At 36.9% G+C, this 15,586-nt stretch overlaps 1 protein-coding gene across 1 annotated transcript in view; it reads left to right on the top strand.

Moving 5' to 3' along the window:
- Window positions 1-15,586, top strand: part of LEMD3 (LEM domain containing 3) — a gene marked incomplete at its 5' end in the record, with an annotated part of 79,597 nt that overhangs the window by 56,741 nt on the left and 7,270 nt on the right. The window contains 5 exon segments of the mRNA XM_014583017.2: window positions 10,170-10,249; window positions 10,337-10,482; window positions 12,598-12,699; window positions 12,808-12,910; window positions 13,546-13,724. Of these exon segments, the coding sequence (XP_014438503.1) occupies window positions 10,170-10,249; window positions 10,337-10,482; window positions 12,598-12,699; window positions 12,808-12,910; window positions 13,546-13,724 (610 nt within the window).

Raw genomic sequence — 15,586 nt, 5'->3', positions numbered from 1 at the left:
AAATGAAATGTTTTTTTCCTTCTGACTGCCAGTTAAATACAGAATTTTAATCTTATAGCTTAACAATGAGGGGTTGTACAATGAAGTCAATACATACATCTCACATTTCCGTCTACACTCATCAATGTACATAGCTAAAATCAGTTACAATGAATAATCTAACAAATGCTAGGGGAACTTTGTAGTTTTTACAACTATTAAAATTGCATCTTGCACACCAAAGTCACCATAATACAGGACAAAGTTAAAGCTTTTATATTTACATTTTATTCTTAATTTTTAAAACACTATAATAGTTGAATATTAAAACAAAAGCAATAGCAAGCAGTGAGTATATTACGATTATAGTCTTTCATTCATTCATTACTGCATATAAAATGCCAGCAGTGAATGTTATTTGTTGTCCCCATAAAGATATTGACACTGAACACCACCTCAGAGGTGATGTTCATCATCTTCATATGCTTCTTTGTTGTAATGATGCCATCTTTCCTGATTTAGATCAAAGTCCATCAGTTCTACCTGGTCCGTTTCATCAGTCTCTTCTACTGCTTCCTTTCTCTCAGGTAAAAATTTTTCCAACAAAGAGAGTTCATCAGGAGACAGCCATTCTCAGTGAAATTTATATTAAATTTGATGATTAAGTTACTCTTTTCATATGGTCTACAATAAACTGGCATGCCTTCATTTAACACACACTAATATTGCCATGCTTGACAATCTGACCTGAATGAGAGGTGATGACTAAGTTCGGATTTCAAGAGTGGAAATTGACCTTTGGAAGCCACACAGTGCTTCAGCCAGCATTGTGAATGTCCATACACATGAAAAGGTTCATACACATGAAAAGATCTCATCGGGTAAAAACATCATAATTTTTTCCGATCTAATACAAAGGTATAATCTCCTGGCTCCAGTCCTGATTCTTGGTCTCCTTCATCATGGAATATTATCTTATGGTTATCTTTCATGCCTTTGTCAATGTGAACTCCTAGAATCTTCTTTCCTTGAATTATCTTCCTTAACTTTGACATCTATGTTTAGGACTGATCTCTTCCCCATGGTCTTGGTACTCTATGGATACAGACTGAATTTGCTGAACCATTCCAGGTCCTATGTGATGAATTCTTGCTTGTATTCCAGTACTGTGGCCTTTGGAACAGCACTCTCCTTTTCTTTTCTTTTCTTTTCTTTTCTTTTCTTTTCTTTTCTTTTCTTTTCTTTTCTTTTCTTTTCTTTTCTTTTTTCTTTCTCTTTTTTTTTTAAGAATTATCTGTTTAATTTTATTTATCATTATTATTTTTAAATTTGCTATAAGGCATATGCACCCACCAGCGAGAAAGAGGGAAAGTGAGCAAACTACCAGGTCCAGGACTCAAACTACAGTCGGCCATGTGGGAGTCCAACTCCTCAACCACCATGCCACCTGCTGGTCCCTACTGCTCTTTTCTTACCATTTAAGTCTTAACATTTGTCACAAATCACATTCTTTTACAGAGCCAAATTTCTTGTTACATCATTATATAAATCTTCTAAGGTTACTGACAGTTGATGCACAATATTTTTACCTCTTCTTCTCTCTGCATCCTTCTTCCTCCAAAACAGTGTATCAGAGATGTCCATTTGGGACCCAAAACCACCATCTTCTCCACTCTGTTTAATTGCCTGCTCTCCTCTGTCATATAATTCTCTTTTCTTTGCATAAGAGAAACCATTGTAAACTTGAGAAATCTGTTTAAACTTCCTACCTTCATTTGGATTCTTCTCCAGGGTGTGCTTCAATGCCAGTTTCCTATAATCCACCTTCAATTCTTTCTGGATGGCATTGGGTTTGATCTCCAGAACATCATAGTAAATTATTTCTTTCATCATTTAGTACAGGCTCTGAGAGGGCTGAGGCCAGCATGGGAGAGCGGGAAGGTGCTGTGTGCAGGTCAGGCAACTGCCAATCCCTAACTTCTGACCAAGTGTTCTAGAAAGTTCCCAAAATAGGGTTTGCTTGCTTGTTTGTTTTGTTTTTTATTTATTTAGTAAGAGAGAGATTGATAGATACCACCCAGAGAATCTCCACACTGCACTCTACTCCCAGTCCTAGGTGAAAGCAATATATTAAAAGCACTTTAATCTTTATGTGTAGTATTTGATTTTCTGGTCATTTGCTTTGCATATAATCTTAAAGAGGAAATTACGTGTTGAAAGATCATGAACTGGCCTAACTGTGGTACTCTCATAGCACCACTACTTGGGAGCCTAGAAACCACATGGGAAGACTGGGTTCAGTTCCTGGGCTAGCCTGAACATTCCAGGTACAATTGTAGGTGCCTGTAATTCTAGCTAATTTGGAAAGTAAGGCAGGAGAATAATGTACACAGCTAGACTCTATCAGAAATACTTGTTTTTGTCTCCCATTCTGTTTCTCTCTTTCATTCTCTCTCTCTCATAAAATGAGAGGGGAAAAAAAAGAGTTTGGACTTTAAAAAATGCTTTTGATATGTGTTATCAAGTTACTTCCTAGTTTGGACTGACAATTTTAGTACAGTTTAAAAATTGGCTGTTTTACTTTGTTTTACTTATATATTCTTGGCATAAATATGGAAGAAACACAACAAAGCTAGTATCCAACAATGATGATGGCATGTATGTTGTACACTTTCTACTTATATAGAGAGATCTATTGTATATTTCTATGTATTTGTACCATGCTTTAACCAGCAACGCAGGAATAAATGAATCAAAGAATGTGTTGAGCTCTTATAGGTGTGAGCAGATTTTTTTTTCTCCTTCTTCTTCTAGTATATTTTAAGCACAATAAGTATAACAAGTGTTTGATGAAGTAAATTGAGTCTCAACAAGATACTTTAGTTTTAAACACTCTTTTTCTGACTTCCCTAATACTTTTCTTTAGCTTTTTCAGAATTTATCTGTCATATTGAAAGTTTGTTTCAATTTGTGAAAAGTTAAGAGTTCCCTCTGGTGGAACATTTAGGAAATACATAAGATTATATTTTTATGAATAGAGGTGATTGATTTTTAAGTTAAATGTTGTATAACTTTTTGATAGATAATGTAATGGATAGAGTTGAGTTATGAGGTCACTTTGAAAACCTATTTAACCTTTAGCACAATGAATATGTTTAAGATTTATGAAGTAAATAATGGGAATGTAGAGAGCTGCCGAATTATAGGGTTGGATAGATGTTTATGGCCTAGCTTACAATGCTAACTACTGTTAATAAAATTGTGCCATGTGTAAAAATAAGTGTTCTGAGAATTGGAGTGAAGGGTAAATTTCATAATAATTACACTTTGTCAGATATATAACTTACCTTGCTTCTTGGTCATCTCACTTCACAGTAATCTATTGATAGGTAGGTAGTATGAGACCCATTTACAAAGAAGTTAAAACTTAGTGGAAGGTTATTAAGTAGATCATTCAACTAGTTTGCAGTGTAGCTGGGAATAGAACCAAGGTACTTAGGCTTCTCACTGTACTGTTGTACCTCTTGTTTGAACCGGGTTCATAGCCATTAGCTCCAAGTACCGTGTGGTCAAGAGACTGACACGCTTAAGAGTTAGGATCTAAAGAAGTACTCAAAGTATTTGTGCCTACATAGACAACATATTTCCTCTTGCGTTCATTTAAGTTTATACATATAGCAAGTCTATAATGGAGTCAGAATCATATTCCAGATTCCTGTGCTTTTTCTACTGTTTGCAGAGGTGAAAGACCTTCAAATTACCTGAGTCAACAAGAGTTACATCATATTCTGTATTACTTTCTCTTTATTACATTTTAGATATTTTTAAAGGTGATATCTAATGTATATCATATAGCATCTCATAGTTAACTAGAATATTCACTAACTGAAAGTCACATAGCTATTATTATTATGTATTTCATAAAATATCTATATTAGGTTTTAAATACTGTTTGACTTCTTATACCAAGTGCGCTTGTCCCTTGTTTCTTTAATTAATGAGCTGAGTCTTTTACATGAAACAGTCTTAGTTTTATAATGTGAAACTAACCCCAAATTAAAGCATCTGACATGGATTTTTAATACTTATTTTTAATTGACTATTTTGAAAATAAAGTACATTTGTAGGAAACAGGGTTGAGGTGTGTGTCTGTGTATATAAAATGTATTTAAGGTTTGGGAAACATACTTTGAAAGAAAGATCTATATGAAATGGTAAGCATTATGTTGACTGAGCTATTGCCTAGAACTAAATAGTAATCATAGGATACCTTAAAAATTATAAGCTTAATTTCCACTTTATTTTTGTTATCAGTTATTGGAAAATTTGTTTCATGATGTTGGAATGTCTTACCTCAGAGCTTGGCAAGGTATGGCCCATAGGCCAAATCCAACCTGCTTTTTTTAGTATGGCTTGTAAGTTGTGGTTTTACATTTTTAAAGATCTGTTAAAGCACACATACATACACAAAACCACGAAAAATGTATATGGCTCTGAAGCTTAAAATATTTACTCTGGCCCTTTATAGGAAAATAAAATTGGTCTACCTGTGCTTTACCACAGCTTTCCAGGTGGCTACAAAAAGTGAATAATAAAACGGCTTAAACTCTTAAAATCAGGTCATTGCTATGTATGCTATAGCATGAACTGTTTAAGCCATAAGCAAGAAAAAATTAATTTTGGGACCAGCAGTTGGCGTAATGGCTATGTCGCTGGACTCCCATGTAGTCGACCGCGGTTCGAGTCCTGGATCCAGTGGCTTAAACTCACGCCAGGCGCGTGTGAGTGCATGACCAAGATCCCAAGAGGAGAATGGACAAGAAGGGATTGTGGTGTGGCCATCCCTCCCGGGGGTAATTTCTCACTTTCTGTCTCTCTGTCTCTCTCTGTCTTTCTGGCAAGTACATGTGCTCTATAGCAAAAACCTCTCCCCCCCAAAAAAAAAATTAATTTCTACTTCTACAAAAATTCCATTTTATAATGCTGTAGAGCTTTATATACTTTGTTGGATATTTATGGAAGTAATGGTATATTTATGGACGTAATGGTATATTTAAGACCTTAACACCTATTAAATTTTTAATGAGATTTTAAATAAATTATGAATTGTTTTTTGAGATTATATGCGGGGTCTTCAAAAAGTTTTATGAAATGCAAGTTTTGGAAAAAATTCATGGATTTTAGGATTTTTTTGTACCAAAATTGTACTTTAATATAATTTTTCCATGAACTTTTTAAATTCTTCTCATAAATACATAAAGTTAGTATTCCATGGCTCTGTTGTATTCCAAGTAGAAAGTGAATACTGAGTGCTATCAACATGGGAAAGGAAAACAAAAAATGCAAAAATAACATATTGCTTTCTTACTATTATTGTTTAATAACTAGAAGTTTTAAGTTTTTTGTTTCTTCTCATCCTTAGCTCATTAGAATAGTAATTGCCCTCATTAATTCAAGCCATTATGTACATTTTATGAGGGCTCTGTCTTCATAAACGGATCAGTGTTATCATGGGAGTATTTTAGTTATCACAGGTCTTTGGCCTCCCTTTTCCCCCTCCTGCTTTCCTACTCTATTGCCTTCTGCCGTGGTATGACCTATGCTAGATGTTAATGGCATGCCATTGAACTTCTAGCCTCCTGAGCTGTGAAAAATAAGTTTCTTGTCTTTATAATTATCCAGTCTGTGTTACTTTTATAACAGCAGAAATGGACTAAGAGTTGATACCGAAGGTAGGGTTGTATGCGCGTAAGAAATACTTTGAAAATGTAGAAGAGTCTTTGGAACTGAGTAATGGATAACAGGCTAGGAAAAAAGCCTATGTTGCCATAAATGGAGCATTAAGGGTGATTCTGGTAAGGGTTTAGAAGAGAGCTCTAAGGAAAGTCTGAATCTTCTTAGAGATTCTTAATCGTGTGGCCTGAATGTTCATGCAAATATAGACGGTAACAGTCATTCTGATGAGCTAACAGATGGAATTGAAGAACAAGATATTAGAAATGAAAGTCATCACTGTTACAAAGTAGCAAAGAGTTTATAATCATGTCCATACCTGAAGGTTTTACAGACTCCAGAACTAAGAGTGATGCACAGGGTGTGACAAACTTTTCAAGCCACTTAGTCTGGAACTCCAACAGTGCAGTCAGCCATGGGGGATCCAGCTGCCTTGGCCATCACACCACTGGATGTCCCAATTTTAATTATTTTTTAAATTTGCTGTAGGACATTTTTTAAAATTTGTTTTAGGAAAGAGACAGAGATAATGGGGGGTAGGTGAGAAAGAAACCCCGGTAGGATGGCCACATTCAGGCCCTTCTCCATTCTCCTCTAGGGATTTTGGGCACACATGTACATACACCCAGCTTGTTATTTTAAACTATTGGGTCTGAGACTCATACTACATAGTTGATTATGTGGAATCTAGCCACCATAACCACCTCATTGCTTGCTGACTGGCCTGATAAATATTTTTTTAAGTGAAAAAAATGTAAAGGTGTTTGTACCAGTTTTGGTATATTTTTAAAATTGTAAGGGCCAGCAGGTGGCATAGTGGTTAAGGCACTGGACTCCCATGTGGTTGACTGTGGTTCCAGTCCCAACCCTGACACTGGATATGTGTGTGTGCGTACCCAACATCCCAGAAGGAAAATGGAGGAGAAGGGGTTGCAGCATGGCCATCCTCCTGGGGGCAGTTTCTCACTTTATGTCTCTATTTCTCTGATGAGTGCTCACACCCTATAGCAAAAATCTCTCCAAAAAAATTGTGTATACTCTATTTACTAATAAGGGGTTAATTAAAGTATAGAATAACCATATAATGAAATATTATTTTCTTTAAAAAAAAAAGAATTAGAGTTTTTACATGTATACTAACATGGATACACACGTACTTTGTTCTGTGAAAAAAGCAAGTAGGGACCAGCAGTTAGCGTAATGGCTGTGTCGCTGGACTCCCATATAGTCGACCATGGTTCACATCCCAGACCCAGTGGCTTAAAACTCAACGCTGGGTATGTGTGCGTGCGTGCCCAAGATCCCGAGAGGAGAATGGAGGAGAAGGGATTGCGGTATGGCCATCACCCTTGGGGAGTGATTTCTCGGATTCTGTCTCTGTCTCTCTCTGTCTGTCTGGCGAGCGCAGACGCCCTATAGCAAAAACCTCTCCAAAAAAAAAAGGCAAGTAGAGGTCTAGCAGATGGTGTGGTGGTTAAAGTGCTGGATCCCACATTGCTGACTTTGTGGTTCAAATCCTAAACTCTGCAGCTTGAAAATCACATGGGGCCAGCAGGTGGTATGGTTATTAAGGCACTGAACTCCCATGTGGTTGACTACAGTTTGAGGTCTGGATCTGGTGGCTTAAAACTCACGCTGGGCCATTGGGCCCAGAATACCAAGAGGAGAATGAAAGCGAAGGGATTACAGAGTGGCCATTCCCTAGGGGGTGGTTTCTCACTTTTAGTCTCTCTTTCTCTGTCTGTCTCTCCAGCCAAGCGCATGTGCCCTATAGCAAAAACCTTTTAAAAAAGAAAAGAAAGCATGCTGGGTACAAGTGCTTGCCCAAAATCCTGAGAAGAGAGTAGAAGAGAAGACACTGTGGCATGGCCATCCCCCAATCTCTCTCTCTCTCTCTCTCTAGGGAGCACTGGTCCTATAGCAAAAATCTAAAATTAAATTTTAAAGGCAAGTAGAACAGTACACCAATATGTTGTCAAAATAGAGAAAAGTATTTTTGCCATCTTTTCAGATAATTATAGATTTTTTTGATACTACCCTTTACAATGTTCTTTTAGTTCTTTTCTTTTCTTTTCTTTTCTTTTCTTTTCTTTTCTTTTCTTTTCTTTTCTTTTCCTTTCTTTCCTTCCTTCCTTCCTTCCTTCCTTCCTTCCTTCTTTCCTTCCTTCCTTCCTTCCTTCCTTCCTTTTAAAAGAGATTTTTGATTTTTGCTTTAGGGCACATGTACTCTCTAGAGAGACAAAGACACAGAAAGAGAGAAATCATCCCCCAGGAGGGATGGCCACATTGCAGTCCCTTTTCCTCCTTTTTCCTCTTGGAATTTTGCGCATGTACGCACATGTGCTTGGTGTGAGTTTTAGTCTGCCAAATCCAGGACTCAGACTGTGGTCAACCATGTGGGAGTCCAGCAAGTAACCATTATGCCATTTGTTGGTCCAACAGTGGTAGTTTCTTAAAAGTTAGTTGCAGGGTGGAGTCTGAGATCAGTGAAATTTTTCAGCTGCTTTATAAAGTACTTTGATCTGTTTCACCTTTTGAGTGGAGTTGTTATTCCAAGCATGATTCTTTAGTCCCATGTATTGGTCTTTAGAAAAATACTGGCTTAGGTACCAGCAGTAACCATAATGGCTATGTCACTGGACTCTCATGTAGTTGATCATGGTTCGAGTCCCGAACCCTGTGGCTTAAACTCACACCAGGTGCGTGTGCTTGCGTGCCCAAGATCCCGAGAGGAGAATGGAGGAGAAGGGATTGCGGCGTGACCATCCCCCCTATGGGGTGATTTCTCGCTTTCTATCTCTCTGTCTCTCTCTGTCTTTCTGGTGAGCAGATGTGCCCTATAGCAAAAACCTCTCCAAAGAAAGAACAATACTGGTTTATTGACTTATGCAGATTTCTTTTTTAAGAGAGAATTTTTGCTATAGAGCCATGCACTTGCCAGAGAGACAGACGGAGAGTGAGAAATCACCCTCCATGGGAGGTGTTTCAATCCACTGGGTCTGGGACTCAAACCGCGGTTGACTGTGTGGGAGTCCAGCAACGTAACCATTATGCCATGTGCTGGTCCCTAGTTATACAGATCTTCTAATTGTTGACACATTTTATTGTGTTATATCCAAAAGTCACATTTGGGCCAGGTTGTAACATGGTAAATACAACTGGACCAACATGGGAAGAGCCCAGGGTTATAGCCCAGGGCCTCCCTCTACAAGCTGACTCACGTGTGTTTCATGATATGGGCTAGCTGAGACAGGTGGTGGATTGTGGCATGAGGGCCCTGTTGGGGGTGTTTGCCTCTCTCATTTAACTCTTCTTGCTCACATACTTTCCCTCCTTTCTTCTGTCCCTCTCTGTCTTTCTGTTGTGGAAGAAATAAATACATATTTTAAAAAAAGGTTTTTAAAGTTACACTTACTAGTATCACACCAATCTCATTAGAAGGGTTTTCAAATACTATGAAGTTGTCAAGGTCACAGGGATGAATGCAAGTTTTTCAGAATTTCAAGTTTTTCATATCAAAGCTCATTTCCTTTCTTTTTCTTTTTCTTTCTTTTTTTTTTTTTGCTTCATTCCTAGTAGAATTGGGTGCACATGCACAGGGTAGAGGGAGAAAAAGAGCAGGAGGAAGGAAGAGGGAGAAATTCACACAAGAGCTTTCTGGTCACGGCTGCAGTACCAAGTCCCCCAGCCTGTGAGATCTTGGGCGCTTGTGCAGGTGCCCGCCATTTCATGCTGATCAGGCCAAGGATGGTAACTGTAATCTGGATTCCCTTGAGCAGTGCATTACACCACTGTGCCATGACATGGCCCCTAAATGCTTGAACTTTATCATTGGTAACAGTTTTTCTTGAGTTGATGGGCTTTATTTCTTGAGAAAATGTTTATAAAATAATCTACTTCTAAATAGTTTGCTGCAATTTGCTCATCTGAAAATAGTATTCCACTAGGAAAAAAGTGATTAACTCAGTCTTATCATGACACTTAGAAATAAACTGTAAACAAATAAAAAAATCCAAAGAAAACGCAGGAAAATATTAAAAGTGGTTATACTAGAGTAGTAAGGAAATGGCATTTTTTTCTTTTCTGTAGTGTATAATGCATATTTTTGTTACATAGTTAAAATGTTATAGAGGATATGTTATTTATAGTCCATGTGGATTGTTAAGAATAATTATTTTCTTGGGACCAGCAGATCATGTACTGGTTATATTGCTAGACTCCCACATAGTTGACTGCGGTTTGAGTCTCGGACCCAGTGGCTTAAAACTCATGTTGGGCACATGTGGATGAACACCCAAAATCCTGAGAGGAGAAGGGATTGTGGTGTGACCAACCCCCCTGGGGAGTGATTTCTTGTTTTCTGTCTCTGTCTCTCTCCGTCTCTGGTGAACATATGCACCCTAAAGCAAAAATCTCTCTCTTAAAAAAAAATTTATTTTTTCTATTTTTTTGGTTAGGATTTAGGTCCTGAATATGAAGACATATTTAACATCTCATTGCAGTGGATTTTAGAAAATGGAAAAGATGTTGGAATAAGGTAAAGGATTTTATTTTCACTTTAGACATTTTGTACTATAAGAATTGAATTTGACTTTTAAACACCACCTTGATTGTTTTCAAATAGGTGTGTTGGTAATGGTCCTGAGGAAGAATTGAAAAATATAACTGATGTGCAGTTTTTACAGTCTACAAGACCACAGATGTCTTTCTGGTGTCGTTTTCGACGTGCTTTTATTACTGTAACCCACAGGTTATTGCTACTATGCTTAGGTAAGTTGTTAGGATAAAAAAGGAACTACACTGGGGCAATACGGTGGCAAAGCAGTAGAATACTATGCTTTGTGAGGCTGACCTATGTAGGAAGGTTCTGAGTTTGAGTTTGGAGACTTCTTTGGGTATGCTGAGTACTGACCTGGCTATTTTCCTGGGCTGTCTGAAGCTAGGGGTAGGTTGTGATGTCAGGACCCTGTTGGGGTGCTAGTTCTCTTCCTCTCTCCATGTCTTTTTCTTTCAACTCATGGAAGAAATAAATTTTTTTTTAAGAAAAGAAGGAGGGCTATTGCAGTCAAGAATTTTTGTGTGACTGTACTTCATTAAATGCCAGAGTCAAGAATTCACTTCTGTGAACTAGTTGTGATATAATTCACATTCAGAAGTCTTCACTAAATATAATAAAGTTAAGTTTTAAAAAAAGAATGTCAGTGAGACCAGCATATGGCACAGTGGTTATATCACTGGACTCCCACGTAGTTGACTGCAGTTTGAGTCCCTGACCTGGTGACTTGATAATGCCAGGAGCGTGGATGTGTCCATGCCCAAAATCCTGAGAAGAGAATGGCAGAAAAGGGATTGCAGCAGGTCTCTTCCTCCCGGGGTGTGATTTCTTACTTTCAGTCTCTCTAGTGAGTGCATGTTTCCTATAGCAAAAATCTCTCTTAAAAACAAACAAATAGGGACCAGCAGTTAGTGTAATGGCTGTGTCGCTGGACTCCCATGTAGTCGACCGTGGTTCGCGTCCTGGACCCAGTGGCTTAAAACTCACACCAGGCACATGTGCGTGCGTGCCCAAGATCCCGAGAGGAGAATGGAGGAGAAGGGATTGTGGTGTGGCCATCCCCCTTGGGGGTTGATTTCTCGCTTTCTGTCTCTCTGTCTCTCTCTCTCTGGCGAGCACACGTGCCCTATAGCAAAAACCTCTCCAAAACAAGCAAACAAACAAATAAATAAATAATGTCAGTATTAGTCTGTGGGTTGAGAATATATGAAGAGAGAATAAAACTTTGTTGTAAGAAGAATGTCAGAGGGAAAACAAGCATTGTTACTATAACTATGGAGTGCTACTTTGGAAAATAGAACTGGAAAATATAATTTAGCTTACTTTTTAAATAATAAAATATTAAGCTTATTAAAAGTGTTTTTAATTGTAAAGATATCATATGCTAGAGTTAAAATTATTATTTTGTTTGCTAGATTTTATGACTTGGAGATTGATAATAGCAGTTTAGGAGATACTCATTCATTTCCTTTTTTCCTTTTTCTTTTCTAGTCCTTTAAAAATAATTTATTTTGGGTTGATCCATAGTCTAGTGATTAAGAGAGACAGATTCCACATGACTGACTGTGTCGTTTGAATTCTGGACCTATGCATGCCTGCCGAAAAAACTGACTGAATGGAATGGAGAAAGGATTGAGGTGTGACCTCACCACACTGGGCAGTGCTTTCTGTCTTCCTCTTTCTCTGACGAGGGCACGCCCTCTGAGGAATTTAAAAAATATAGAAACATTTATTTAGAGTAAGATTTTATTATATTTAGTCTCCTGAGACTAACTTTCTAAGTATTGTAATGCTGAATAGATAAGTTTGTGAAGTAGATTTATTTACTTTATTTATAGAGGTTTTTGCTTTAGGGCGTGTGCACTCACAAGGTGCATGTGGGGAGACAGAGGGCAAGTGAGAAATTGCCCCCTGCGAGTTAACCACGCCACACGCTTCTTTTCCTTCTGGGAACTTCGGCATGCACACACATGGGCCCAGATGTTTCAAGCCACCGGATCTGGGATTCAAACCACAGTCAGCCATGTGGGAGTCCAGTGATGTAACTGCTGTGTCATCTGCTGGCCCCTATTTTTTTTTTTTTTAATAGTAGTTAGAATCTAATCTTCAATTGTCAATGTAAGAGAAGAAATTTTTTTTAGAGAAAAATGAAACTGGAAATGTTTAATGTTAAATTTTTCTATGTAGTATATACCGCTAATTTAGCTGTCTTAAAGAGTTATTCCATTATTTCATTGTGGCAATTAGAGTAATCACTGTTGAAACTATCTGCAATATATTTGAATGCCATTGACCACAATTTTAAAACACAAAATTTATGAATGTTATAGGTGTAGTGATGGTTTGTGTCGTTCTGCGTTACATGAAATACCGCTGGACAAAAGAAGAGGAAGAAACGAGGCAGATGTATGATATGGTGGTAAAGATTATAGGTATGGTTCTTCTGAAAGTCTAAACTATTTCTAGCTTAGTCATTTTGTGGTAGAACTACAACCTGATATTAAATGATTGACTCACTCATAAATTTGTTTTATTTTCAGATGTTTTACGAAGTCATAATGAAGCTTGCCAGGAAAATAAAGATTTACAACCTTACATGCCTATTCCACATGTGCGAGACTCCTTAATACAGCCTCATGACAGGTGTGTTCCTAGCATTCTCATTTGAAGTAGATCAAAATGTGGCTGTCTTCTGCAATTTTGAAAATTGTATTTTGAGTTGTGACCCTTCTTCAGTAGACCTGTTTTACTATATACCTTTTGTTGTAGTTGTTCTTTATACTCTCCTTTCCAAATTCTTTTTTGTTATCCTCCTGATTTCGAGTGGCATGATAGACAAATAGATTTCTAAATAATTTAAATTCCTTTGCCTTTTTGATTATTTGTTTTCAAGGTCCATATTGTTTTCTTTAATTTTATCATGATAAATGGACAATAGCATGTGACATTTTACTAATGTTTAAAAATACTTACCTTGTTATTAATGGTGTTTTTAAAATAAAAACTAAAAAATATAAATTTGGCAATAGAAGATACCATAACCTAAAGCATTCTTGACCCTAGTAAGATACCATAATCACTAGAGGAGCTTCAGGGGAATGAAATAGAAATGCTCTTGCTTCACATCTGGATATTGAAATTGAGTAAATCTGAAGTGAGATATAGGTGTATTTAAATCTTTTTAAACAAACTGAGTAGTGATAGAAACATCTATCGTTAACAGTTATTATTTGATAAGCTAAGATGGTTTTAAATTTGTTATTTTCTTTACCCAATAGGAAAAAAATGAAGAAAGTCTGGGATAGAGCTGTTGACTTCCTTGCTGCTAATGAGTCTAGAGTTCGCACAGAAACACGAAGAATAGGTGGTGTAGATTTTCTAGTTTGGCGGTGGATCCAGCCTTCTGCATCCTGTGACAAAATATTAGTAATACCTTCTAAAGTATGGCAAGGTCAAGGTATGTATTTTTAAACAAACATTTCTGAAAGGTTTTTTTTTTTTTTCTAATTTTTTTAAATGACGAAAGTAACGTGTATTTAAATGGAGCAGTGTAGTTCAAAACTGTTTGAAGGCAAAGTACCTTTCCAGTTTTATCTCATAGAGGGAATCAGTGCTGGCTTCTCAAGTATCCTTCCATACTTTTGTCCTTGCTAATGTAATATAAATAGTTTGTTTTTGTATCATAAATATTCTCTAATCTTGACTTCTTTACTGTATAAAAGCAAAGTATCATAAATCTAATTTTATTCTTTTCATCTAATTTCTTTATGCAAATAAAACACATAAAGCTTATTTTATATATGTAATTTACATATATTTAAATGCAATCATAACTTTTAAAAAATTTAATTTTGTTATTTTTTAATTTGACCAGTGAGAGACAGAGCCAAAGGGTAAGTGAGAAAGTAAACTGCCAGGTCCAGACTTGAACCATGGTTGGCCATGTCGGAGTCAAACCACCTGCTGGCCCTGGAATCATAACTTTTTAACTGCTCTTTTTTCTAAGTTTTACTGTCCTTTTCTTTGTTCACTAAGACCCCTCATCTGCATATCCCCTGTGGGTATCTTTTCATATTTTATTAATGCTTGCATAGTTTCAAAAACATGTAAGTATATAGGGGGTTTGGAAGATTGCCTACATTATGTATCCAAATCTATATATAGGATTTTACTAATGTAATCTGTTCTGCTTTCTGTATAGGAAAGAGTATACTAGTAAGTTGAAAATGGGCAAATTCTGTTTTGTTTTGTTTTTAACAAGAGTATATTTATCAGTGTTTGCTAAATATAGTATTTATGGAAAAGGTAAATAAATTATTATGGAACCTCAATGAAAAAAAATCCCATACAGACCAGCAGGTGGTGCAGAGGTAAGGTGACTAGATCTCTGGGTCCCATATGGCCAACTATGTGGTTGGAGTCCTGGACCTGGCAGCTTGAAAATCATGCCAGCCATATATGTGTGGATGCCCAAAATCCTTATAGGAACCAAAGGAGACAGAATTATGACTTGGCCATCCAACTGTGGGGGAGACTTCTCACTCCCTCTCTTCCTGGTGAACATTCACACTCTATAGAAAAACTCAAAAATAGTAATTCATAATAATCTAGTCATTCCCATTTCTCTCTAATTAATTCTTTTTTCTTTTTTTTTATTTATATTATCATCATAATCTTCTTTATATTACATTGGATTACATATAACTTTACATTGACTTCCATTGCTTTTTCAAAAGGGAATGCCATGCATGTCAGTCAATACAGAGACATCAATCTCCCCGCTTTATCATTCAATGTCTTTTCCATGCATTTCCCAATAATTATTATTATTATAATTTTTTAAAACAGTCAATCACTATTTCTCATTTTGCTTGTTAAAAGACTTCACCCATCATGAAATACTTCCCAGACCAGTCCAGTTGAGAATACGATACACGTCATCATCAACAGATAATAAACCATATCTGTTTCTCACTAACATCCTCTCTATTGTTCACTTGCTATCTTTCTCTATCCTCTTCTCTTTTTTTTTAATAGTTCATTTTTTATTATAATTTTTTTTTCCCATCACAACACACAAATGAATTTTCCATCCAAAATACACTGTGCATTGGCTCAATCAAGCACGTCAACATATATGTTCTCAGCAAATAATTTCCCAATTCTTGTGTCCTGCATACCTTGCCTTTTGTTTTACCATCCTAGATTCCCCATCCCCCTCCCTCTGTTATGACCCATCCTCCTCCCACATTGTCCCTGTCATCCCCGATTGCCCTCCGTGCCTCACCCCTCCCCAAATGATCTGTCAGTGATCTTAAT

Source organism: Tupaia chinensis, unplaced genomic scaffold (genome assembly GCF_000334495.1).
Source record: "Tupaia chinensis unplaced genomic scaffold, TupChi_1.0 Scaffold143982_1, whole genome shotgun sequence".
NCBI classification, from domain to species: Eukaryota; Metazoa; Chordata; class Mammalia; order Scandentia; family Tupaiidae; genus Tupaia; species Tupaia belangeri.
Note: the sequence above shows the minus strand (reverse complement) of the source record. Positions and strands in the feature narration are given on the sequence as shown.